This window comes from Cygnus olor, chromosome 28, assembly GCF_009769625.2.
Source record: "Cygnus olor isolate bCygOlo1 chromosome 28, bCygOlo1.pri.v2, whole genome shotgun sequence".
Classification (NCBI taxonomy): Eukaryota; Metazoa; Chordata; class Aves; order Anseriformes; family Anatidae; genus Cygnus; species Cygnus olor.
Window position 1 is genome coordinate 1,079,183 of NC_049196.1, and position 25,031 is coordinate 1,104,213.

The 25,031-nt window shown below is 56.2% G+C and overlaps 1 protein-coding gene and 1 long non-coding RNA gene across 2 annotated transcripts; both read left to right on the forward strand.

Moving 5' to 3' along the window:
* Nucleotides 1-1,288: 1,288 nt before the first annotated feature.
* On the forward strand, nucleotides 1,289-24,977 carry VPS45 (vacuolar protein sorting 45 homolog). Its single transcript, XM_040538918.1, has 15 exons — nucleotides 1,289-1,461; nucleotides 1,853-1,987; nucleotides 2,352-2,412; nucleotides 3,498-3,577; nucleotides 3,965-4,033; nucleotides 4,307-4,444; nucleotides 4,875-4,985; nucleotides 6,079-6,213; nucleotides 6,548-6,661; nucleotides 7,180-7,347; nucleotides 10,836-10,994; nucleotides 11,648-11,755; nucleotides 12,073-12,194; nucleotides 17,878-18,009; nucleotides 24,430-24,977. The coding sequence occupies exons 1-15, from the start codon at nucleotides 1,369-1,371 to the stop codon at nucleotides 24,515-24,517; spliced, it is 1,713 nt and encodes a 570-aa protein (XP_040394852.1). The 5' UTR covers nucleotides 1,289-1,368; the 3' UTR covers nucleotides 24,518-24,977.
* LOC121060828 lies at nucleotides 15,196-17,150 on the forward strand. The gene is made up of 2 exons (XR_005814934.1): nucleotides 15,196-15,307; nucleotides 16,429-17,150. It is a non-coding gene; the product is annotated as an uncharacterized LOC121060828 (long non-coding RNA).
* Nucleotides 24,978-25,031: the final 54 nt, after the last annotated feature.

Consider the following 25,031-nt stretch of genomic DNA (forward strand, 5'->3'; position numbering starts at 1 on the left):
TTTATTTTTCCTATAAAATACAAAAATTTTCAGCTATAGCCGCATTTCCGTAATGTATTTGGATGTATATTAAATGTTAATCAAGCAGAACAAAAGATGAGCTGGGAGCGTGGAGGAATTCCTGCGTGTCAGCTTTTAGGAGAAGGTACTTACACGATTGGCAAATAGCTTTCATTTTTCATCAGCACCTGCTCACCGCCTCCTGTATAAAACACGCACGTTATACGATTACATTTTTATGAACATCAGAGCCCTTTTCCAAAATTGTCACGCTCAGGAATAATAACAGCAGAATAAATAGCACAGAGCTTTAAAGGTTAGCGGAACAGGCATCAGCGACAGTCACACCGGGCTGCTTGGTGGACGCCGGGCTGCTTGGTGGACGGTGTTAGCGATAAATTATGGGTCAAAAAGAACCGAGGTGATTAGTTAATCGCACACGATACCCAAAAGGTGTCTCAGCACATCCCTTTTACCTTCCATGTGCTAGAAAACACACCTTGCAGCAGCACTGCCGCACGGCAGGGTACCTACCTCGGCCTTCACACAGCGGCATTTTTAGGAGGAGCCCTGGGAGCAGGAGGAGAGCTCGGTTTAGTGCCCAGTCCCTTCCCAGGGCCTCCCCTTACCAAGGCTGAGTCCCCTTCAGCCCCGTGATGAGGGGGAGCAGGGAGGAGTTGGGGGCAGTTTGGTGAGGAGGGAAGGGACGGGACCGCAGGTGGGTGCGGGACTTTATTCAGGAGCATGGTGGGGACGGGACAGCCCCAGGGCAGGACCCCAGCAGCGGCAGGAGCCAGCCCCGCAGCGGGACCAGGACAGGGGGGACCCAGCCCCACAGCAGGACTGACGGGCCCCCAACCCCACAGCGGGCCCCCAACCCCACAGGGGGCTCAGGACTGACAGGACCCAGCCCCACAGCGGGACTGACGGGACCCCAGCCCCACAGCGGGGACCTCAGCCCCACAGCAGGCTCAGGACTGACGGGACCCCAACCCCACAGTGGGACCCCAGCCCCACAGCGGGATCCCAGCCCCCCAGAGGGCTCGGGACTGACAGGACCCAGCCCCACAGCGGGCTCAGAACCGACGGGCCCGACCCCAGCCCCGCACTCTCCGCACCCAACGCCCGGCCCCGAGCGGCCCTGTGGCGGGGAGCCGCCGTTACCGGGCCTGCGGGGCGGGCCCGCGGGGCGAGGCCGTGCCGCGGGGCATGCCGGGAGTTGTAGTCCAGCGCCGCGCTGCGCCCCGCGGCACCTGCGGCTGGAGGACTACAAGTCCCAGGGGGGCGGCGGGAGGCGGCGGAGCGGGGCCGGGCCGGGCCGGGCCGGGCCTGGCAGAGCCGAGCCGAGCCGAGCCGAGCCGGGCCGAGATGAACGCGGTGCTGGCGGTGAAGCAGTACGTGGCGAAAATGATCGAGGACAGCGGGCCGGGCATGAAGGTGCTGCTGATGGACCGCGAGACGGTGAGCGGGGGGCTGGGGGGGGGGGGAGGATCTGTGGGGTTTGGGGGGGGGCGTGTGGGGTTTGGGGGGTGTGTGGGGTCGGGGGAGATGTGTGGGGCCTGAGGGGAGATGTGTGGGGCCGGGGGCGATGTGTGGGGCCTGGGGGGACGTTTGGGGCCGGGGGGTGGATGTGTGGGGTCGACCAGGGGTGATGTGTGTCCCGAGGGGACGTGTGGGGTCCAGGGAGATGTGTGGGGCTGGGGATGGTGTGTGGGGCCTGGGGGGGGACGTGTGGGGCTGGCCTGGAGAGATGTGTGGGGCTGGGGGCGGTGTGTGGGGCTGGGGGCGGTGTGTGGGGCTGGGGGTGACGTGTGGGGCCTGGGGTGACGTGTGGGGCCGGCTTCTCCCACAGACCGGCGTGGTGAGCATGGTGTACACGCAGTCGGAGATCCTGCAGAAGGAGGTGTACCTCTTCGAGCGCATCGACTCCTTCAACAGGGAGCCGATGAAGCACCTGAAAGCCATTTGCTTCCTGCGCCCCACCAAGGTAAAGAGCTCCCCGAGCGCAGCTTTGGGCCCGAGGTGCGGCACGGGCGCCAGGCTGGGGGGGCTTTGGGCGGCCTGGGCTGGGGGCAGGGGTGGTGCCCACGGCGGGGACAGGAACGAGGTGGGCTTTGAGCTCCCCAAAAACCCAACCCTGCTCCTGACCCTCCACCCAGCGCCTATCTTGGGCCCGCATCCTGGCTGTGCTTAACCTCACCGTTGTGACGTACCGCAGGGGGACGGGGACGTTGCTCCACGGGTTGGGATGAGAGACCCCGATGGGACGAGCAGGAGGCGTGGACGAGTCTCGTCCCCTCTGACACCACAGCAGCGGTTTTAAATCTCTCCCCGGTTCTGTTTTTGTTCAGGAGAATGTGGAATATCTCATTCAGGAGCTGCGGAGGCCGAAGTACAGCATCTACTTCATTTGTAAGTGCATTCTGTTTTAACAAATAAGCCAGGCTTTGCAGCCAGAGCCCGACCTGATGCTCAGCAGAAAACGCTGATGCAAGATAGTACGACTACCCTCAGACACTTACAAAATGCCGAAAGTGTCTGAGTTCTAGTTTTTATGTTATTCAAATCACCAAGTCATTTTAGCAAAGGTTACATGTGTATGAAATAAAACAGTTAAACTGAAACAACTCCTAAAAGATCTTTGCAAAGCAGCACCTTAAATTTGTATTGCTCTGTTATGGCTTATTTCTGAAAATTTCTGGGGTTTTATAACTTTGTGTTGCTTCATAAACACAAAAAGGGGGAGGGAAGGCTAATGCTGGCAGCAAAGTGCCCTTATTAGAAGGGAAACAAGTGCCCAGGGTGAGAGGCTGACCCAAGTCTTGAAGGTAAATCATTTAGAGGCAGCGTTAGACCTCACAGCGCAGCTTAGGGCTGAACTTGTAGCAGGCATCTTGTAATGCCTGCTGCATCAGGCAGGTGTTTCTCGCTCATGCTGTACAATATTCGGGGGTTTTGGAAATTAACCAGAACAGCTGCAGCTGCTGAAGTCCAGGCCTCGCCTTTCCTGAGGTTCTGGGGAAGGAGCCGAGGCGGCCTCTAGATGTCAGCGTCGCTCCGCAGGACAAAGCTCGTGGCTGGCAGCGATGCGAGATGCTTGTACCAAGCCGTTTCACCTTGTTTGTCTCTCACTCGTGGAAATCTGCCGGCTGTGGGGCTGCCTGGTGGAGCAGGGAGGGGAGAAGGGAGCCAGCCCTGCCTTCCCAGAGCCGCCGTGTCCTGCTGCGTGTTCCACGCACCACCTCATCTGGATTCAGTGCAGCAGTCACACACGGGGTGCTGGCACCAGCGGCAGAAAGCTGGCGTGGGGCTCAGAGTGTGAACTCCCTTCTGTGTGAGCTCCCTCCCAGCCTGAAACGTCTGCGTGATAATTGCAGGGGTAAAGTCAAACGAGCTCTGTGGCAATCCGCTCCGGTGGGAAATCAGGTCAGGCTGTTTTCCTGCGCTGCGTGCCGCTGGCGGCGCCTGACCGGGCTCGTGCTGTTGTTCTCTTTCAGATTTCAGCAACGTGATCAGCAAGAGTGACATCAAGTCCTTAGCTGAGGCTGATGAGCAGGAAGTCGTGGCAGAAGTCCAGGTGAATTTTGAATATTTTAAAGTAGATTTCTGGATCCAAAAGCCCTGGGAAGGTGAAGGTGCAAGCTTGAGGACTCTTGAACAGCGCGCAGGAGCACTGCACAAAAAACACCCCAGGCCTGCCCTTTTTCTCCCTGCCCTCCACTGTCAGAGCCCCTGCTGTCATCTGCCTGTTCCCAGGCTGCCAAATGTTGTCTGCGACGTCGACAAAGAGCTCCCTGCACAGAAACACACCAGAAAGTGGCTTTTCAGGGAGGAGAAACGATCGGTGTCGATGAGTTCGGGCAGTGCTTAGGTTTTAGCGTCGCTGATGCTAGAACACGTACCTTTGGGGGCTGAATAAGGGCTGGCAAGACACCTGACGGCGTTTGCTCTCACTTTTTGGCAGGAATTCTACGGAGATTACATTGCTGTGAATCCCCACGTTTTTTCTCTCAACCTCCTGGGCTGCTGCCAGGTATGGAAAAAGGCACCGCTCCTCTCCAGGGCCTCGTTCTGTGGTTAGACAGACCAGTAGCCGCGGCGAACTGGGCGCAGTGGCGGGCTGGCCGCGGGGTGCGGTCCGTGAGGGGGCAGCTGGTCCTTCAAAGGGACTGGCAAGGAGAGGAATAGCGGGGGATCGGGGTCGGGGCCTTTGCTATTTCCCCCTCCTTCAGCCGAAATATCCATCCAGTTACAAAGACGCGCGTGGGGGTGGCGTGTCCGTGTTAGCTGCAACCTTTCCTTCCAGGGCCGCACCTGGGATCCAGCCCAGCTGGCCAGGACGACTCAAGGGCTGACTGCTCTGCTGCTGTCTCTGAAGAAATGCCCCATGATTCGCTACCAGCTCTCATCTGAGCCGGCAAAGAGGCTTGCCGAGTGCGTGAAGGTGTGGTGAGAGCTTGGCCGTGATGTCAGATGACATCTGACAACTTACTTTAATTTTGGCAACTTACTTTGATTTTAACTTGTTGAGAAGTCGGTGTGTTTGAAGGAAATACCCTTCTTCAGCTGATTCTTGGAGACGTTGCCGTTTCCTTGTTGCGGCTTTGGGCAGGGCACGTCCCTTGTCTCTGAAAAAACCCGTAAAAGAGGTGAAGACCCTCATTTCTTACACGTCTCACAACTTGCACCCTCATTTCTTACAATTTGCAGTGGGTTACCTGGCGCCTTTTGGGGACAGGTAGCGCTTTATCCGCGGCCCTGCAACCTTAGACAGCAGCACAACTTTTTGTTCACCCGTGCCCAAAGCAAGAGGGAACTTCTTCCAGGTAAACCTATGCTCAGATGGCTTTTTTTTTTCCTCCTTTTCTCACCAGCAAGTGATCACTAAGGAATACGAGCTGTTCGACTTTCGGCGCACGGAGGTTCCTCCGCTGCTCCTCATCCTGGACCGCTCCGACGATGCCATCACCCCGCTGCTCAACCAGGTGAATCAATCATCGCGGTCGGCCGAGGGGCTGAGGGAGGACCACGGGTCCTGGCGGTGCACAGAGCCCTGTGCAGCAGCAGCGAGGTGGAGTTCGCAGCCTGACAGGGCAGGGTTTATATTCAAAAGGTATAAAAGGAGACAAGCGTTGCCCCTGCTCTTTTTGAAATCCCTCTTTTGTCTCCTGGCTTGATTTTTTTCAAGCTGCCGAGCACGGATCGTGCGTGCTGGCTTCGGTGGCAGGTGGCACCGGTGTCCTGGAGGACCAGACCACGACCACTTCCCCAAAACACACCTCGCCCTGCGAGCCCTGTGCCCTGGCAGCGCCCTCCCCACGGGTTTAGCTCTCGAGGCTGCTCGGTAGCACGCGTTCACTGAGCGACCTTGCAGCGGTGCGTTTCCCCCTCCGTGCTGTTGATAGCTGCTGTGATTTTGGGTTGTTGCTGCAGATCTTGCCCCCAGCCCCTTTCCCTCCTTTCATTTCTGCGGCGTTTGCTCGGCCCCAGCTCAGCCTGGCGAGCAGGCGACGGCCTCAGAAAGGTTCACCAGAAGCGTTGGCTGCTCCGGGGGAGGTTTTGCATCCAGAAGAGGGATTCAGGTGGATGTAAACGGAGCGTCGGGCACGTCAGCACTCCCTCCCATCAGCTTTCAGTTCTCTCTCTCCATTAGCATTCATCTTCCCCGGGTAAATACAGTGACTCGCTGGTGTGCAGAAACACACACTCCTCCTGCTGCCTCGGGAGTGCAGAAGCACGTAGGAAAATTAAACAGTTTGTAACCGTGGAACCTCTGCAGCCAAAAATACGTGGCCCTTCGCAGGCGGAGGAGAAAATAGAGCTAGCTGAGCAGAACGATCAGTCCCAAGCACCTTTCTTCTTGGGGTGGTGTTCCCACGTGTTTGCGCCAGCGAGAAGCCGGTCTGAGCGCCACAGAATTTATTCTGATGGCAAAAGTTTGGGGAACGCACGCTTCGAGCCGCGGTGTGCTGCTGCAGGGAAGCAGAGTGGCTTGGAATTCAGCCTGAGCTCTGCCCTTTGGTGCTGTTTGTCCTGCTGAAGCCACCACTTGCCTCTCTCTGTCCCCATCCTTGGCAGTGGACGTACCAGGCCATGGTTCACGAGCTGCTGGGGATCAACAACAACCGCATCGACCTCTCTCGCGTGCCGGGCATAAGCAAGGATCTCCGGGAGGTGGTCCTGTCCGCCGAGAACGACGAGTTCTACGCCAACGTAGGTGCCGTCGTCTGGTGGGTGGGATCCTGCTGAGGGGCCGAGTTTGGGAATCGGGTCCCGTGCTTGGTTTTGCTGTGCAAAAGGATCTTCCCAATTGCTTCGGGCGTCAGGGTGGTGACGTATAGCTTACGCGGGGTGGAATCAACGTGTGATGCAAGAGACGTCTGATGAGAAATAACACGGCTGGTTCAGGGATTTAAACAAAACCTGGGCCTGCCTCAGAGCTGCCTGCTCGGTTGGGTCTCGGGCAGACGATGCGCGGTGGCACGTCAGCGCACCAAGGCTCCTGCCCGAGTGGCTTTCTCTCACGTCCCCTTCTTGTCCCCTGCAGAACATGTACCTGAACTTCGCCGAGATCGGCAGCAACATCAAGAACCTCATGGAGGATTTCCAGAAGAGGAAACCCAAGGAGCAGCAGAAGCTGGAATCCATAGCGGATATGAAGGTAACCACAACGCGGTGTCTCACTGGAGGCCAGACACTTCTCTAGGCCGTTCTGCAGCACAATCTACGAGCTTGCTCGTTCTGCCTGCTCTCTAAGCTGCTGCTCAGAGCTTGCAGGAACCCAGCAGCCCCCCAACTGAACCTGTAAGCCCTCATTTAAGTGCTTGGCTTAACCCAGCGTGGCTGCGCGGGCTTTAGAGCTGAGCTGGCTCACCTGGCAGCTGCTCCGAGCGCGGGCCGTTAATTTAGTCACCGCTGAAGATTTAAAGAATCCTGGCAGCGTCTCTGGAGATACTTTCCGTATCCTTGTGTTTAAAGAGTAAACCAAAAGTGCAGCCAAACATCTTGTAATTGGAGAAACCTTCGGGGCTTCTGGATTTGGGGGGGCGTGAGCATCCGTATACCGGCACCGGGCTCGCTTACGGTGAGGCAAATTAGTGCCTGTGTGCAACCCAGGGACGAGCTGGATGGTTTTTGCTGCTATTTGAAGAATGGCTTGCTTTGCTTTCCCCTCTGCAGGCGTTTGTGGAGAACTACCCGCAGTTCAAGAAGATGTCCGGCACGGTGTCGAAGCACGTGACGGTGGTGGGCGAGCTCTCCCGCCTGGTGGCCGAGCGCAACCTGCTGGAGGTGTCGGAGGTGGAGCAGGAGCTGGCCTGCCAGAACGACCACTCCAGCGCCCTGCAGGTACCTCGGGCTCAGCACCTCGCCCTCCGGTTGATGGAGGTTTTTAAATTTTTTTTAATATCCTTTTTTTATTTTTAAAATCCTTTAAATCCTCCTGCTTTGATCCCGTCGCCCCCCGGTTGATGGAGGTTTGGTACCGAAAACCAGGGGGAGCGGTGCGTGCAGACATCCTGCAGGGCTGGGGCACTGGGGGTTGGGATTGCTCCTCTCCTACCCGTTCGGTTCAGATGAGGATGAATCATAGTTAATAACTGGCTGGAGAAGCATCTCTGCAGATTGTCTTTACATTTCACATGCCGCGTTCCTGCGTTAGATGCAGTCAGTTGGCTCCTGGCAGGCTGCCTGCAGGCACCAGTAAATCAGAGCTTGGCCCCCTGAGCAGCACTGGTTTAAAAAATGGAAACCATGAAGTCGCCTAAACCGGACTGCTCCTTGAGGTCTTGGGTTTTACTTTTTTTTTTAAATAAAAAACAGCGAAAAGCCTCCTAGAGAAAAGATTTCGTTGGCAAAGAGGACTGCAAAAGCCTAAAAGAGGCTCCTGTTATAGCCGAGTTTAGAGTGGAGGTTTGACCTCGTGCTGGCTTGCTGGATTCCGTGACCTGACCTCACATCTGACAGCACGTCGATAACAACGGGTTGGGGCTGCTGCCTAGTCAGGGAAAATAGCAGCATTGTTGAGAGGGGCTGTATCAGAGCAGAGTTCAGCCACTGATTCAGTATTAAAAAGCGATTCCTTATTTTTTTTGTGGCTGGGATAGGTGTTACGCTGCGTAACGGGCTCCTTTACACAACACTACAACGCTTGGACAGGAAAATAAAGCTGAGCATCTCCAACGGGTTTGAGATACCCGTCTTCTCTGGCTGTTACGCTGTGCTCCAGGTGGGTGGCTGAGCGATAAGATCAATTCTCCAGGCACTGCCAGCTGCTGCCAGGTCCTGAGCTGATGTGAAGCTGGACAGGCCCGTTGAAGTCACTGCAGCTACGTAGATTTGGGAGCACGGAGATGCGATCTGATGGCTTGTATTGGGTAGGATTTAGAGGACCAAGTGCTGAAGTGAGGTTGTAGCCATAAAATGTGTTTGCTGGAAACCTCTTCTGAGGTTCTCTTGCTATATCACAGCTCCTGGGTCAAGCTTGTGCAGGTTAAAAATCAAATCCTTGACTTCAGCACACCGTGCCTACGCTGGGAGCTGCTGTTCCTGCTGTTCCAAGCAGGTTTGCTGCTGAGGAACTAACACAGCGCCCAGCATTGATGCTGAGGCTCGGGTGCTTGGCGTTGCAGACCCTTTTTGGTCTGCTTTTCTGCCTTTTCCGAAGTTGTGTCAGATTCGTAGGGACAAGACGACCTCGTGGTGCTGAGGCAGCTGCAGCAGCAGCGCTGTGGTTAGCGTGGCCATGCTGGGAGGTGAGCAGAGGGGCAGGCAGGGAGATGAGCCCCACCGAGAGCTGCAGGGTGGTCGCTGGAGCTCACCCTGGTGCTCGTTTGGGTCCTGCTCTGCCCTAAATGGGTGTTTCTGCCCTTCTCACAGTGCTAAAGTTTGGTCACAGCCACACGCCGAAGGAGCTCTGGTGCGCTTCTGACAACCGAGAGTGACTGAAAGCCGCGTAGTAGCTAGAAAATAAATGCAAAATTGCAAAAAATGATCTGGGATCTTTCTGCACGAGGCAGATTGGCATCTCTGGAGCTGCCCCGTTCCCTGTCACAGTCTCCTAACGGCAGCGCAGGGGCAAGGCCACGGACACAATGAACAAGGCAGCGCACGAAATAAAGGCAGGATTGTTCTCCCCCCGATGTAACTTCAGCAATTGTTAATTTCTCTGGCGGCCCAGGGCCCCCGAGCACAGTCCGTTTTGGTTACTCTTTCCCTGCTCTCATTAATCCCGACGTTGCACGGGAGCCTTAAGGGGAGGTTTGGGATCCCACCTCCCGAGCCGGACAAGAGCTTTTCTGTTCCACGAGCTCCCCGCGTGCACGGGCAGTGCTGCTGTGCTGCCAAAAAGCTCGCAAGCAAACCTCTCCGTGGGACGACTCCATCCTTCCCCGTGCAGGTGAAGTCCTGACCTTAACGAGGCTTTTACCCTTCGCCTCGGGGATCCTCCTCCAAGCCAGGATTTCACCCCATATTTCTGGGCAGATAACGGCAAGCGGAGCTGAATCAGCTGGGGAAACGCCACCGCTTTCCCAACGTTGTTTCACAGCTGTTCGCCGAATGTTTCCGCGCTGCCTATCTGTCCTGGGAGGGTGGGAGAGCCCTGCAGAGATACGCTGGGGTTTTTGGAGCGTTTCAAGGTCACGTTTGCTTAGGGTGGAAAAAATCCTAGCTGGTTCTGTCCCTCGCTTGGAAGTGCCACTTTGCAGCTGTACAACTGGCAGCTCCTCTAATTCCCTGCGTCGGAGCTAAAGTAGGCTGAATGTTTTGCTTTAACGTTCAGCACGGGGAGAATTTCAGACCCTGGGGTGTACTCGAGCGTCTGCCCAGCCCCGACCAGATGCCCGCGAGCACCTCCAGCAGTCGGTGCCTCTTCTGCCAGAGCCACCTCCGAGCTCAGAGCTGAGAAGCTTCTCACTCCCACTGCTCCCCCCAGCTCCCAGCCTGGCTCTCGTGTGTGTTCTCTTGGCTCCAAGGCTCTACCCAGTGACTGAGAGGGTGCAGAGAGGAAATAAGTCCTTTTTCTTGGAACGAGGAGGCCCTAGTGCTTCTGTGGCCACCGGCCAGCTTACATGAGCCACTGTATCCTGCCCATGGTCCCTGGGGGGTGAGCGGCATGTGCTGGGGGTTCCACATCTTCCCTGGGAGCAGTCTGTGGTCCAACAGGCAGCTCTTTGGGGCGTGCGCCCTTCGTATTTAAAACGGCACCGTGCTCCCTTCAGCAGGAAAAGTAATAATCTGCGTGCTGGAAGGAAATACCCGTGGGTTTCTGTATTTTCCTCTCTGCTGCTGTCGTTTTTCTTTGCCTTTTCCTGCTTTAATTCCTTCCTTCCTTCGCTTCCAAGCGCTTCATGCTTGTCCCTCTGCTTCCCACACCCAAAGATTGCCCGAGAATTTGATGCTGCTCCTCCACACCTTGCGAAAGAAAACAAAATCCGCGCAGTTGTGCTTGCTCCTTGCGACCTGCGGGCCAGCCTTTGCTTCACTCCGGTTGGGAAGGAGAGGAGAGGAAACGTTCCTGCGCGTGCCTGCTGATGGCCCCGTGCAAGGGAAGGCTCACGCCAAGCTGAGCTCTCCCTGCAGCACATTTTGGGGAGCTAAGAGCGGACACCAGGACCAGGTTACGAATCCCCAGGCCCACAAAAGCAGCTCGTGCTCCGCTCGCTCTGACCGCAGAGCACGCCAGAAGCTCGGATCCGTTCCTTACTTCCTCCCAGTTTAATTCCCTCGCGTTCCTCCTCCATGCAGTTTTGTTGCTAGGCAGTGGGCTCGCTCTCAGTCCGATTTAAGGTGCTCCGAAGGCCTCCTCCGTTAACACCGCTCTCCCTCTCTTGCAGAACGTGCGGCGCCTGCTGCAGAACCCCAAGGTGACGGAGCTCGACGCCGTGCGACTCGTGATGCTCTACGCCCTGCACTACGAGCGCCACAGCAGCAACAGCCTGCCGGGGCTGCTGGCGGACCTCAGGAACAGAGGGGTGCCAGACAAGTACCGAAAGGTAACTGCCGCATTTCCCCTTCTGCTGGGGCAGGAGGGAGATGTGGGATGTGTTCCTCGGGGGTAAGGTGCCTGTTGGCGGTGCCTCGGCGTAGCACAAGGCTCTTTTTGGTGGCTTGCCACTGCAGAGAGAGCCCAGAGGTCAGCTGGGGCCTGCAGGTGGTGCTTCACAGCTAATTCCCTAATTCCCATCCCCCAAATCAGTGATGTTACGAAGGATTTCAGTGAAGCAGAGGTGGTGTGCGTGCCAGGAGGCTGCTAGAACCGGCGTGGGGCATGGACACAGGGCCCGGTGCGCGCTCCTTTCGCCTGCCCCCAGCTCCTGCTGGCGAGGCAGTGGCTGCAGCAAGGGACACACCGAGCCCGCAGCAGGAGCCTGGCTGGGAGGGAGAGGGTGGCAGCGCCTGGCAAACGCAGCGAGCAGCTGGAGAGGGGGTGGAGAAGCAGAATGATGTCACCTCGTGTGGAGGATCTGCTCGCCCTGCAAAAGGCTGTGGGAACGACAGCCCCTCTCCTCGTGCAGGCAGCGTCAGGGCGCAGGGGCTCTTGTTGGAGAGGGGGAAAGTGTCTCTCCTGAGTCCTGAGTGGACAGTAACTGCCTGGAAGCTGATTTCCCATGTTAAGCAGATTCTGTTTTTGCCTCTCTCTGTACAGCTGGTGTCTGCTGTTGTGGAGTACGGAGGGAAACGGGTCCGGGGCAGTGACCTGTTCAGTCCCAAGGACGCTGTGGCCATCACCAAACAGTTCCTCAAAGGTCTGAAGGTACGGCTCTGCCACGGGTGAAGTAATGACAGCTGTAGCCAGAATCACAGCCACAGAGCAGGACTCTCATGAGCTGCAGTGCCACGTGTCGTGGCTTTCAGAGTTTAATAGTAAGTGCATGGAGCAGTTAGGGCGTAATTCTCGCATAGACGATGGGAGTTGGTTGCTGAAAAGTCCCTCTAAACCTCGACTCAACAGTTAACACTTGCTGTATCCATCAGATAGATGCTGGAGCTTTTTGAACGTGGCTTTGCTGATCATCTTAGCCTGCTGCCTCGCTGTGTTAATTCGTAACAGGAGCTTCTTCTGCACTGCAGGGTGTTGAGAATGTGTATACCCAGCACCAGCCTCTCCTGCAAGAAACACTAGACCAGCTCATCAAAGGGAAACTCAAGGACAGCCAGTACCCCTACCTGGGGCCCAACACTCTCCGGGACAGGTATGTGGGGCCTTGTAGGACAGAGCTGGGAACTGGAGCACTCCTGCTCCTCCTGGTGCTGCCACCTGCTTTGTTGTTTGTCCCTGGGTGAAAAAACCACCTTGGGCTCGTCAAAGAAATGTCCTGGTCACATAGATGGTGGTTGTGCTCTCAGGTAGGTGTTGCGGAGGGCTGTTAAGACAGAAATAAGGGCTTCCTTTCTTCGTGTTCAGCGCTGGCCAAGACATCAAGACCTGACATTCCTGTTGCAAGAGCTTAGGTAAAGGATAATGCCACTGCACCAAGATGTTCACATGATGGATTTCAGCATGCCCCCTAACTTCACTCCATACCATCTGGCGTTTATTTGCAGAGTCCCAAAAATAGTCCAACTGCTAGCTCTCCCTTCTGAGCCAGTTACTATTTCTGAGCGGAACGGGATCTTGCTGAATGTGGCTAATAACTGTAATTGAAAAGGGCCCTGGCTGTCTGCTTCTAGCTGACTTTGCTGGAGCTCGGCTAATCTGTTGTCGGTGAAGTCATTACAGATAAATACGGGCCTCAGATGAGGGCACTGAGTGGGCAGAGGGAAGACCCCAAGTTCTCTAGCAGCTTTCCGGACAAACCACTGCTTTGTTTGGTTCTTCGCTTTCCTTTCTGTGAATTCTGTGCAGCTCCTGTGGCGTGCTGGTTGGGGGCTTCTTATTCCCTCTCGTGGCAGTCTGCTTTGAGGGGACGAGGCCGCTGCCGCGTGGCTTCCTCTGGGTGATCCGTGATGAGAGGTGGCTGCTGCAGGGCGGTTTGGGTTGAAGTAAAACTGCAGATTTGTTTGGAGCGGGAGAGAAATGGGCTTGGGGACCGAGGTCCAGCCGTGTTGAGGGGGTGGGAGGGACAGGGCATGTTGGGGAGCGAACATTCGTGGCTGGCTCCCCGAGGCACACACACGCTGCTCTTCCTCCCTACCCCTGCCTTGGGACGTTTGCGTCCATCTGATGAAAGGGAAAATGTGTTTTGTAACAGGGGAGCGTCCAAATCCCATGCCAGGCTGACAGCAGGGGATATAAATCACTTCATTTATGAATTAAAAAACCGAATTATTATCATAAAAGCAACAAATAGTTTGGGTATGTCCTTGGGAGGCCCGAAGGCATCTGCCTCGCTCCACATTTTCCCTCTAAAACTAAAATGGTGGATTTTGGACGGGGTTGCTGGGCAGTTTCAATAAATGTGAGATATCGAGGGCCCTCCCCGGCAGCAGGAATGCTGTCGTCTCTCCTTGAAACCAGCTCCTGACTGAGATGGATGTCAGCCCAACAGAAAGGATCTGGGGTCTGAAATGAAGCGGGTGGAACAGCAGAAGCTGCATCCAGGCATCCCTGACCTGGGCTGGTCCTGAGCTAGCTGGAAGTGGCCTTCTGGCCTTTATCTTCTCGCTTTCAGTGCTGTTACACTGCTAAGATGTGTCTCACTCGGATTTCCCCTTTAAATGTTTTTGGAAGAAGGCACAGGAACCTACCCCTGAGAATCCCGCCACAAAGAGCACCCAAATAATTCATCTGGGGGAGCGTGGGAAGGATTTACTTCCTACCTAGAACTAAAGCAAAGCAGAAGTCGGAAGAAGGGAAATGAAGTTTCCACCTCGCTCCCTTCCCGCAGCAGCTGCAGCCTTGTCCCGTAGCTAACCAACGTGAGTCCTGTAGCTTTGGTAAAATAAAACCCAAAAGAGAAGGAGCTGCCAAACTGTAACATCCTAAAAACGGGGGCTCATCTTAAAAAGGGTTTGAGCTGTAAGGGCTGGGAGAAAAGGGGGCCAGTTTACGGCTTTGCCTTTGTGCCAAACGAGCTGAGCAAGGAATTTGCATTTAATAATTTCCCAAAACTCTGTACACGGAATCAGAGCCCAAGGCGAGCTGGGCTGTCCTTCTCCTGGCTTTCTGCTGGTGGAGGATGGCGTTACAGCCACTGGCAGGGGTTCAGCTGAAGGTCAGGGCGAAAGGCTTTGTGTTTTTTGATCAAAGGGAGGCAGTGGCTTGAGCAGCAAAGAATGCGAAAGGAGTCTTTTTAACTATTTCTTTCTGTATTACACATGACGCTCCTGCGAGGGAGGAGAAGCTCGTGGTCCAAATTCATCCGTGGAAATTGGCAGCAGCGAAGGAAAGGGAATCTGCAAAGCGCTGAGCTCCTAGGAGAGAGCAAGAAGCAATTCTGCTTTCTTCTGCTTCTGCTTTCCTTCCCGCTGCGTTAAATATCATCCTTCCTGGTGTGCCACAAGCCTGCAGTCCCCTCCACCTTGCTGCCGGAGATTGCTGGCTAGAAAAATTCCTAAAGCTTCTTTCCCTCGCAGCGAGCGGTGGGAGCCGGAGGAGATGCCTCCAAACGCCTCGTGAGCTTTGTGAGACCTTGCGAGCGCTGCCGGGCTCTGCCCAGGCCTCCCCTTTGGGTGGAGCTTTTGCTCTGTTTACGCCTCGGCCTGGGAATTGCTCTTAATAGGGCATTTGGGATCGGAGCGGCTGGCCCCGATCCCGCTTACCTAAGATGGCCGGAGCCCAGCTCGTACCCAAGCAGCCTGCAATCAGACCGCGGGACAGCTCTGTCACTGGTACGTTTATAAAACCAAACAAGGATCCGCAGCAGCCTCTGGGGCACGCTGCTCCCCGGGGAGCCCTGAAGGTCCTGCCGTTAAGGTCCCGCCGTCAGCCACCTGCTTCTTGCAAGCCCTGCTCCGAAAACCCGTCGAAGTTCAGGTGTGGGACGCGAGGACTCGCTGCTGTCGTCCGGTTCAGGGCGTTCTGCGCCTTCAAGCCAGGGCAGGGTCTTTCCCCTTCCCGAGTCTCTTTGAAGGGAAAGTTCCTCTTTGCCCGCTCGAGAAGGGGAAGAATTTGGAACCGGCCGACCCTTCCGAAGTGCCTGCAGCTGACACACGCCCAGAGGGATGGCTGAGGCGGCTCCTCGGGCAGCGACCACAAAATCTCCTTTTTTGGAGCCATCAGCTCGCAGCCTGCGCTGTGGCCCCGTGTGCCCGGGTGCCTTTGTGTCTGAGCTCACAGACAGTCCTCGCTGCCCTGAGGACGAGGAGAAGTAGCGCTCCTGCTAAATCCTACACGTTGCCTTGTGTTCGGGGTGATTTTGCGAGCGTTTTTTAAGGCAGAGCTCCGGCCGGGTCGTAGTTTGCTCGAGGAGGTTGCTTTGTCCTCCCCTCCGAAACGCCTGCAGCGCTCCGCTGTGAGCTTGGAGCCGACCCGAGGAGGTGCACGGCCACAACCCAGGGCTGAAGAGTGCTCCTGGAGGTCGCTCCCCCACTAATCCCGTAACAGTCCTGGGGTTTCTTCCTATTCCAGACCTTGCCCTTGGGACGAGCAGCAATTCCCCGGGCGCTTCACGAGCGCGCCTGTGACAGCACCTCGCAGGTGCTCCCGGTTCAGTCTGCGGATATCAGCTCACCCACACAAGGCACGTTTGGATCGTCCTTCCTCCTGCATTCCTCTATCTGTCTGGGATCTTTCTGGTGTCCTTTTTTTTTTGTTTTGTTTTCTGGATGTCGGTTTATCTGTTCCTATTCCTACGGGCGTTCTCCGCCACAACAGAAGCCGCCGACGCGCGGTGACGAAGCTGTGCACAAGACGTAACCCGGGCATTGACTGAGGCTGGCAGGAAGATTTTAGTGTGGTCTGTGATGGGGTCGCTCGGCTGTTTGGTCTCCTGGCTTGGCCAGTGCCAGCTGCTTCGTAAAAAGCACAGAACTGATTTCCAGGGCAAACGGAGCATTTTTGTGCTCTCGTTTTGTGCAGCACCACGCACGGAGAAGGACTCGCTGCTCCTTCTGCTTGCACTCAGTTCCTCCTTAACCTGATGTGCCTCAAAACAGGCTTTATCTTTCTCAAACCTCTCTTAACACATTTCTAAATGACTTTGGAAGATATTTTTCTGGTTTTTTTCTTCTCCTCTCCTGTGCAGCTGGGCCCGGCACAGGGAAGAGAAGCGTGGTTTCCCTCCCTGTGGATGTGACCTGCAGCCAGGCCTTGGCTGGTAACGCGCAGCCTAGGTGATGTACAGCCTCCCTCTCACCTGTGGCGCTCCAACATCTCGTTAGCCTAATTAACGTGACCCTGACCCCTAGGAGAAGGCTGTGACCAGCCCTGCACAGGCTTCAGGGACTGCAGAGAGGGGGGGAATTTGCAGGGCGGGCGTCGTGGTGGCACTGAAAGGTGACGGCAGACTGGAGCGTGCTGAGACATCCCAGAGGAGCGCGTGGCAGCCGGCCGTGCCACTTCTGCCCCTAAATTCCTCGGGCTTCTAACAGCTCTGACCCGAAATATGTAAGTGATGGCGCTGGGGACTGCACGAGCTGACAGAATCGGGCTCGTGAGGATTTTCGGTCTACTTCTGACAACCGACGGCGGCTTGTCGGATCACTTCCTCGCCGTGCCTCCCCTTCCCTTGGAGTCCCATTCCCAAAAGACTCGGGCACGTTTGCATCTGGTTTCCCAAAGCTCTAAGGAGGAGGCACGGCCCTGCTCTGTCCCCTGGGGACGGCTCGGTGACGGGCGCTGGCGCTGCGGTGCGAAACCCTCCGTCTGCCTTCGCGAGCTGCTCGAACCTGCGCAGTGGCTGCTAAATATAACCCTGCTTATCTGCAGGCTGCAGGAGATTTCGCAGCCTCTCCCTGCGCAGGGGACGCCGATGGCAACTCTGCTCTTTGTAGCCCTGCTTGCTGAGACCCAAATCCCCGATGTTCCTTCTCCAAGCTGCTCCCCTGCGCCTAACGGGTGCCGGGAGCTCTGCGCGCTGGCTCCTCAGCAGGGAGCAACTGAAGCCACGGAGCCGAGTGTGCTCCGGGGTCATCCCTGCCTTGTGCTCCTTTTACTTTGTCACCGATCCAGAGCTTGCCCAGGGCAGAGGGATGCCTGATGCCTTGGTCGCTGCAGCAAGCGGCTGTCCTCTAATAAAAGCACCTGCTTGGAGAGCAGGGATCACTTCGGAGGCTGCAGCAGGCAGTTAATCGTGTCGAGACTTGACTGTCCTCCGCAGCGAGGCGCTCCGGCTCGAGCGGTGGACGGTACCTCACTGCCAGGATGCCACCCAGGCCTTTTCACCACAGATTTGGCAGAAATGATCCCCTCTGAGGTTTCGGAGAGCAGAAAACCGGAGCGGTTAGGGAGGGCGGCGCAGGGAAGGAGCAGCCTTCGTGTGAGAGCAGAACGTGCAGGGCACGTGTCTCGTTCTGTGCTTCACTCGGGGATGACGCTTCCCTTCTGCACCTGTTTTCCCTCATGCTGCTTCTCTGTAAAATCCTAACCTCAGTGGTAAACATGGGGATAAATCCTGACAGTTCTGTAGTCAGCCAGCAAAACTGCATCCGATCCGTGCCCTTCAAAGCCAGCCCGAGAGGTGTGCGCACCGCGGCTGTCCTCGTTCGGCTCCAGAACCGATCGGATCTACCAGCCGCAGCGGGGTCTCGATCACACGTGAAATGTTTTGCACAGTTGTCCTTAAAATCCTTTTAAGGACCGTGAGCACGTCGTGTAAACGTTTAGGAGAGGCGATGTTTGACCAGCGATTTAACGGGCCACGCGGTGGTGTCGGTCCTGAGCCCGGCGCATCGCAGAGACGAGGTATGGCCTGGGGAGAGCAGTCTGCAGGATCAGTGCCTCGGTGCCCGTGGCTGGTGCAGGATTTCTCCTTAACGCTTGTGCCTTTATTGCAGGCCCCAGGACATCATCGTCTTCGTCATCGGAGGGGCGACCTACGAAGAGGCGCTGACCGTCTACAACCTGAACCGCACCAACCCGGGGGTGCGCATCGTCCTGGGGGGCACCACGATCCACAACACCAAAAGGTAACGGCCTCGCTCCGCGCTGGGTACCCAGAGCCGCCGACGTGGGCGTGGATTTGTGAGGCCTGAGGGATCTTTATTATACAGAAACGTGTGCAAATGGTGCGAGCCCCGCTCCGCTCGTTATGGCCGAGGGACGTGTTACCAAGCTGAAGGTTTAACGTGCGCTTTACTGGATCCGAGGGCAGGGAAGTAGACGTGTGTAGTTTTTCCTGCTTAGAATTCACCGGGCACTCCACTATGAATGAGAAACCAGTGCAGCACACGGGAATTCAGCACTGCCTGTGGTCTCATTGCCTCTGTTGAAATCTGGAGCGACTGCGTGTGATAGCAGCGAAGCTGATGTGCCTATGATTAGAACTGGGCTCTGTGATTACACTGCCTCTCTGCCGCCCACGAGCCTGCAGAGTATTGGCTGTGCCTTTTGCATTTCTCCCCAGAGAAAGGAGCTTTCCTTCTTGGTTCGCTTTACGCTCCAGGTTGCCTTCTTGGGAGGCCAGACGTTGTGAGGGCTTAATCCCTGCAGGAGCTGAGCGGCGCTGGGGAGCGCTGCCCGCGCTGAGCTTCGCTGATTTCCTGGGTCACCGTCCCTGAAACGTTCGGGCAGCTGACTGGCGGAGCTGGGAGGGCTCGTGTCAGGCAGCATCGATGCTATTTCACCGAGCGAGCCGTTCCCAAGGGTCTCAGTCGGGATTTACAGTCAGCCAGCTCGTACAGAGACCTGAAACTGTTTGCTGAGACTGGCCCAAATTCCTGGCGTTACAGAAAGCCTGGTTCATTCACTGTGAAGTAACTTCTTTATAAACACAAATAACATTTCCCAAACCCAAATTATTCATCTGCATATCGGACCACGGGTGAAAATTGAGCCCGCTGGGGGTTTTTTTCAGCACAGCTTGTTGCTAGCCAAGTAAAGAACCGCGCATTCTTTTAGTACGTGCCCTGCTCCCTCCTGCTGCACCACTCCGTCCCTCTCGTGATGACGTTGCAGGGCCGTTACCAGCGGGAGGGGAGCGTCGGGAATGTGACAGGTGACCCACGGCTCTCCCATGTGTTGCAGCAGGAAGCGTGGTGGAATCCAAGCCCGGGGCGAGCCCCTCGAATTGTCCAGCAGCTGCTCTGAGCCCGAAGGGAGCTCCGGGCTGGGAGGGAAGGACAGCTTCACCGCCCCCGAGTGGAAACGCAGACAAAAAGAGTCCTAAACAGGAGGGAAAAGTTACTCTTCTCGGCAGTCAGGGTGAAGTCCCCGAGCTGACAGCTTCGGGTGCCCCCGCAGTGTCCCGGAGGCGCACGCCGCCACCACCACGGCTCTGGATGGCAGGCAGACATTTGTCAGGCACCTCTTTGATCTCAGTTACTGACAGGTGGACCCAAGCGCAGCGTGTAGGCTAAAAAATGGCTTGGGTTGAGGCCATGTGTGTGCACTGTTGCTGTATTAGAGTCCCGGGTCGTATTTATAACACCCTCTGCACTTTTGCCCTTCCCCTTCATGCCTGTAAGGGATCTGCAGGCCCCGAAGCTGCCTGCACAGATGCAGCAACAATTCTTCTGCAAGGCGATTCAGTGACCGATTGTCATTTGCTAAGAAAAAAACGCCCAAACCCTGCAAATTCCCAGCGCCTGCTCCAAAATTTGGCCATTCTTTGGTTTAACAGCAGATGATTGGAAAGCTCCTGAACTGGTGCTGGCCCAGAAGCAAATTGCTTTTATGAACTGGGTTACGAAGGCAAGTCTGTATTAGCCCACATATCAACCGATTCCTGCCCAAATTACCCAGCTTCCTCAACCTTCTGCTTTACAAAGTAGCCTCTGAACTAAGTCCTGTTTTAGCCAGGCCTAGAAATAGTCAGAAAAAGAGACCAGCAGACGTACTAGTTGCTCTTTGACTTAGGAAAAGAAAGGAATTAAGTAAGCTTAAACCTTGCAAGGATGCAAAATAAAACCTGGTTCGTATTCAGCCTTCCATCCGCTGTAACCTCACCGTCTACCGATGCATTTCGAGGCTGATTTTGACACCTACCAACAGGCCCGCATCCAACTTCTACCAGCATCTGTGCTGAGAACCTGGATGGCGCCGTCATCGCGCCACGCTGAGCGCAACGACAACAAAAGCGACAGAGTAGGCGCTACGAAGCTGCCTGGGATGGCATAGCTTTTCACGCCAGATTGGAGGTTGAGGCCTGCCCCGAAAGTGTATCGGTACAGCGGAGTCAGCAAAAACTGTCACTGGGACGGGGAAAATCTCCCGGCAGCGTTCCGTCTAGGAGGAGGAGGCAGGAGGGTGGCGAGCAGGCGGGTGAGGAAGGAGGGGATCGGCTCTAGGTTCCCATCCCAGCTCTGCTGCTGACCTCGGAGGTGGCGTTGGGCAGCTCTCCTCGTGGTCTGTTCGCAGCAGCAGGTCTCTGAGCAGGTCCTGGCTGGATGAAATTCCAGATTTGCAGCTGCGCTTCGTCGGTTGGTGCTGTAAGGAGTAACGTTAGCTAGCGAGGGCTTCTCCCGTGACGGCCTTTTGGCGCAGTCGCTGAATTATTTACAGAAAAACGAGGGTACTGTATCAGAATTTGCATTTCAAAGAATGAAGTGGGAGAGAAAAAAAAAAAAGGGGGGGAAAAAACGGGCTGTTGGTTGGTAAGGGCTGATTACTACGAGGTCCTGCCCGGGAGCTGTGGGATGAGGACCGCCGGGGGTCCCGTTCTGACAACAGCCCTGCCCCAGGTGAGTTGCTTTACCCTCGGGGCTTGAATCACATTTCCTTAATGATGAAAGGCCACGGTGGGGGGATAAGAAACAGCTAGCACTTTGCTGGCAGTAATCTCGAGCACTTTTTGAGGGACGACTGGCCTCCTGTACGCAGGGCGAGCTGAGAAATGAAGTTCCCCGTCGCTGAACACCGACAGCGATTCAAGCAAAGTGCGTGAGGCTCACGGGTGTTTCAGCAACGCACCGAGGTGTCTGATGCGAGGAAACCTAGATTTTATCGTGTCCTAACTCCTGCGGTAATCCTTTGGCCTCCCTTTAATGAGCCGTTGCTTATTGCTGCGGGATTAGGGCTGATATGTCACAATAAACAAGGAGATTTCTATATTAATGCGCTGAGCAGCCCGTGTAAGCACACTAAGCCCCTGCTTTCATTGTTCTGACCAGTCCAACTCAAACTGTGATCAACATCTGCGTCTGTGGGGTGGGGGGTGGCTTGAGGGCTATCCAGCCCGCTTTTGGACGAAGCGGGAGACGGGCGAGCCTCGGGAGCTGGTTGTGTTGTTGGAGCTGTGAGGTTGTGAGAGGCTTACTTGTGTAAGAGACCCTGCCTCGTCCAGTGGCTGCGCTGCACCCAGAGGCTTAAAAACGGGATGAAAATGCTCTTACACAACCCTCTGTGCTCGCAGAGAAGGTCTCAAAGTACCCATTTAAAGTTCCCTTCCACTCTGCAGCATGTCAAGGTGGATCTGTCGCTGTTGATCGTCCTGGATTCGTGTCCGTAGGAACACAAAATACAGGCAGGAATCCTTTAACAGCGCTCACGCTTTGAAAAGAGGCACGTTGGCAAAGGGATTCCTTGGAAAGAAATCAGGCTACGGAAGCGAACGGGCTCTGTTGGTGGAGTTTATTCCTCTGTTGGAAAAAATCCCCGTGGTTTTAAAGGGGATGAGAGAATTTGTGTTTCTTGTCTTCCCCCCTCTGCCTCTAGCAGGGAAATCCACGTAGTGCTCCCGCTCCATGGGCTCTTTCCTGGCATCACCCAGGGCAGCCCGGTCAGTGACGAGGCTCGGAGCGTGCCCTGGGTCTTCTCGTCCTGTCCAGGGGGCTGCAACCAGGAGCTGGGAGCAAAAAATGCATTAAAGCATGCGGAGTGCTGAAAAATCAAGTGAAATTCAGAGCAATGCAGAAATGCAAAGACGAGAAAATCTCTGAGTCTTGTCTGGCACTGCGCACGCTCAGGTTTGCTGCAGATCAGTCTGTCCCCTCTCGGTTCACTTAATTTTTCATTTTTTTTTACCTCCATTCCCACTAGCAGGCAGCCCTCTCGCTGCAATTATCAGAGGATCCACCGAGACGCGTTTGGAAGCGCTCGGAGCTCCTTTGAGAAACGCCAACGGGGTGGAAAAAATCTGTTGTTGTCAAGGAATTTTCAGGGTTTTTCTGATCAGGCCAGATTGGCTGCCTCTGTTACTCGTGAAACTTTGGCAGCCCTCCTGAAAATACTTCTGTTAGGGCTTGTCAGAAAGGTAAGGAAACCTTCCTGGCCGCGTTTTCTTGCGTGAGGAGCCGAGGGAAGGCTCGCTGCAGAGCTGTGCCCCGTGCCGGAGAGCTTTGGTTTTGGGCAGAACCACTTGATAAATGGCAACCTGAGTGTAGAGCTCTCTGTTTTTATCCCAGTAATGTAAGGAGCTGTAACGGAAGGGCTGGAAGACTGGGGGTTGTTGATCATGTTTAAAAAAAAAACAACATGTTTTTGAGTTTTATTTATGGTGAGTGTAAGAGTTCGTCCTCGGGATGGTGCCTGACCATAGCAGCCTCTGTAATCACCTGCAGGAACCAGCTAAATTCGGGCAGAACCGTGCTGGAGTGAAACCCACGGGTTCTCGGTAGCTTTCCAAGAGGATTCCAAGACCCCAAGTTGCATTTTGGGGGGCTTTGAGCGCTCGCAGCAAAGCGCAGGACGCGAAGAGCTCCGAAAACGAGGAGTGTGGTGACGGAGGAACATCTGGCGCGTGGGGTCACCTCATCCGGAGCGCAGGTTGAGCACAAACCTGCAGGGATTAATCCGAGGGGATATTTACCCTGACCCACTTACCCGGAGCTCGGGTGCCAAACGCCGCTGGGCTGCGCCTGCGGCTGCACCGGGATGGGGTCCCTGTGCCCACGGAGGGAGCGAGGTGTGGGGGCGCAGCAGGGCACAGCTCTGATTCCCTCTGGGGTTTTGCATTCTCGCCCGGCCCGGAGTGGCCGTGACCACCCTGCTAGGATCCCCAGGGGTCCTGGGAAGCGATGGAGCACGGTGCCGTGCGCTCCAGATCCACCCCCTGGGGGCTCGCTTCTGGCATCGGCTGCGCTCCGGAGACCTTGGCCGCTGGACCTGGTTTGGGGGAATCACGTTTTCTGTAGGGTTTGTGGTATGGCCTGATTTTTCTTTCTTTTTTTCTTTTTTTATTATAAAAAAGCATTAACGTTCAGATAACTTGCTCAGCATATCGAAGGCATGAGTCAGCCTAGAAACTGGTAGCATTGCCGGAGTAACCACCGTCCTGGTAACACGTCCTCGGCAGAGCCTCCGTGGGAGCTGCGGTGCTGTGCTTCGGCGAGGGGCTTTCCTCCTGAAAGGACGGAGTTAGCCTCAGACCCTAACCCAATTCCAGACCTCTTTAGCCAACTTGTTTCTGAGGCTTAATGATTCTGGAGGTCTCTTCCAACCTAGATGATTCTGGGATCTGTGAGCCCGTCCCCAGCCGTGCCCAGGGCTCGGAGGCGCGCTGCCGAGTGGGACTTCGCAGGCTCCCAGGTGTTTGTGAGCCCAGCTCTGCTCCCGAAGGCAGGACAAGGAATTCTGCTGGGGCTTAAGTAGAAACAGATTTGGGCAAGGACTGAGCGGGCTCGCAAATTCCCATTTCGCTATCTTGGTATCGAAGCGGGGCAGGATGCAGAGCCCACCGCCCGGACGCGCAGACATCTTCGCCAGCTGCCGCCCGCCCCCTGCCTGCCCCGGCCTTTTTTTTCCCCTCTGCAGCTGCCCCCAGCAGCTGATCTCCGCGGGCCGAGGGGCTGCTGAGAAGCCCAAACGTGTTGGGTTTGGCTTTCCGAGGGGACCATTGCTCCGGGACATGGCTGACGGGGTCCCTTGGGAAATCACGGGGAGCCTGGCATGAAGCTGAGTGTGCGTTTAAGCGTTTTACTGAGCTGAAACTTCCTTGAGACCTGCCCCGATGAATGGCTGGTGCCCAGAGGTTTCCACGTGGCTCGTTAGTTAGATTCAGATGTCAGTCCTTAAAACCCTGCGGTGTGTAGGGCAGAAATTGGAGGCAGGGGGCTGCTTTCTGGAGAGCCCTGGCTGTAAAATTCCAAGGATGCCTCAGCAGGAGGCTTCCACCCTGCCCCTTCCTGCCTTATCACCCCGCAGGAAGGCTGAGAGCCAGCAGAAAGCCGAGCCTGGCCGCTGGCCTTCCTGGCTTTGTTACCGGAGGCGAGCGGGGCCGGGCTGAGTCCACGCGGATCCCTCCTGGGAGCCCTCCTGGGAGCCCTCCTGGGAGCCTCACCGGCCCTGGCCTTGGGGAGAGACCTCCCCGAGCCTTTCGGGGTGACCCGTGGTGGGTGCCCCACCTTTGGGTGCCCAGGGCAGGGCGCTGCCGTCCCGTACCTTTGCGCTTTGCTCTCCGTGGTCTCCGTGAGCGAAACGTTGCCTCCACTAACCTGAACTTCTCTTGGCAGCTTCCTCGAGGAGGTTACGGCTGCGGGGTTCCGTGGCCGAAGCACCGAGAGCTCTCAAGTGCTGCCGAGGCCAAGCAGCAGACGATGAATCTTGGAGGAATTCCCATCTCGCCCCTCCGTAGCTTCCACAAACCGGCCGAACCCTCCGGCTCCGGAGCAGCACTGGACGTTCCCACACCGTGCTGCTGCTTGCCAGGACCCTCCACGTGCACTAAAAGCACCCGAACGCTGCCGCTGGCATCCGAGGTGATGCACCGGGGCGTGCCCCAAGCTGCAGCCCCCTCGCTGCCCTCTCACTACCGCAGCTCTCGGGAGCTCTCCAAGTTGTGGCCCGCAGGAGAAGTCCCTGCAGCAGCCCGGAGGCCCTGCGCGGCGCTGGCCGGTGGCCGTGTGCTGCCTCGCTCTGTCGGTGCTGGGTGAGCCCCCCCAGTGCGCATCCAACGGCCGCGATTCCCACGTGCATCTCTGGAAGGCGATGGGCACTGCAGGACCTTTGCTCTGCTCAGTTGTCTGTATATTTTGAGCCCTATTAAACGATCCATTTGACCGAACCTCTCGTCTGGTGGATGGTTCCCGACGTTTCTCCTAGTGCCACGGGGGCA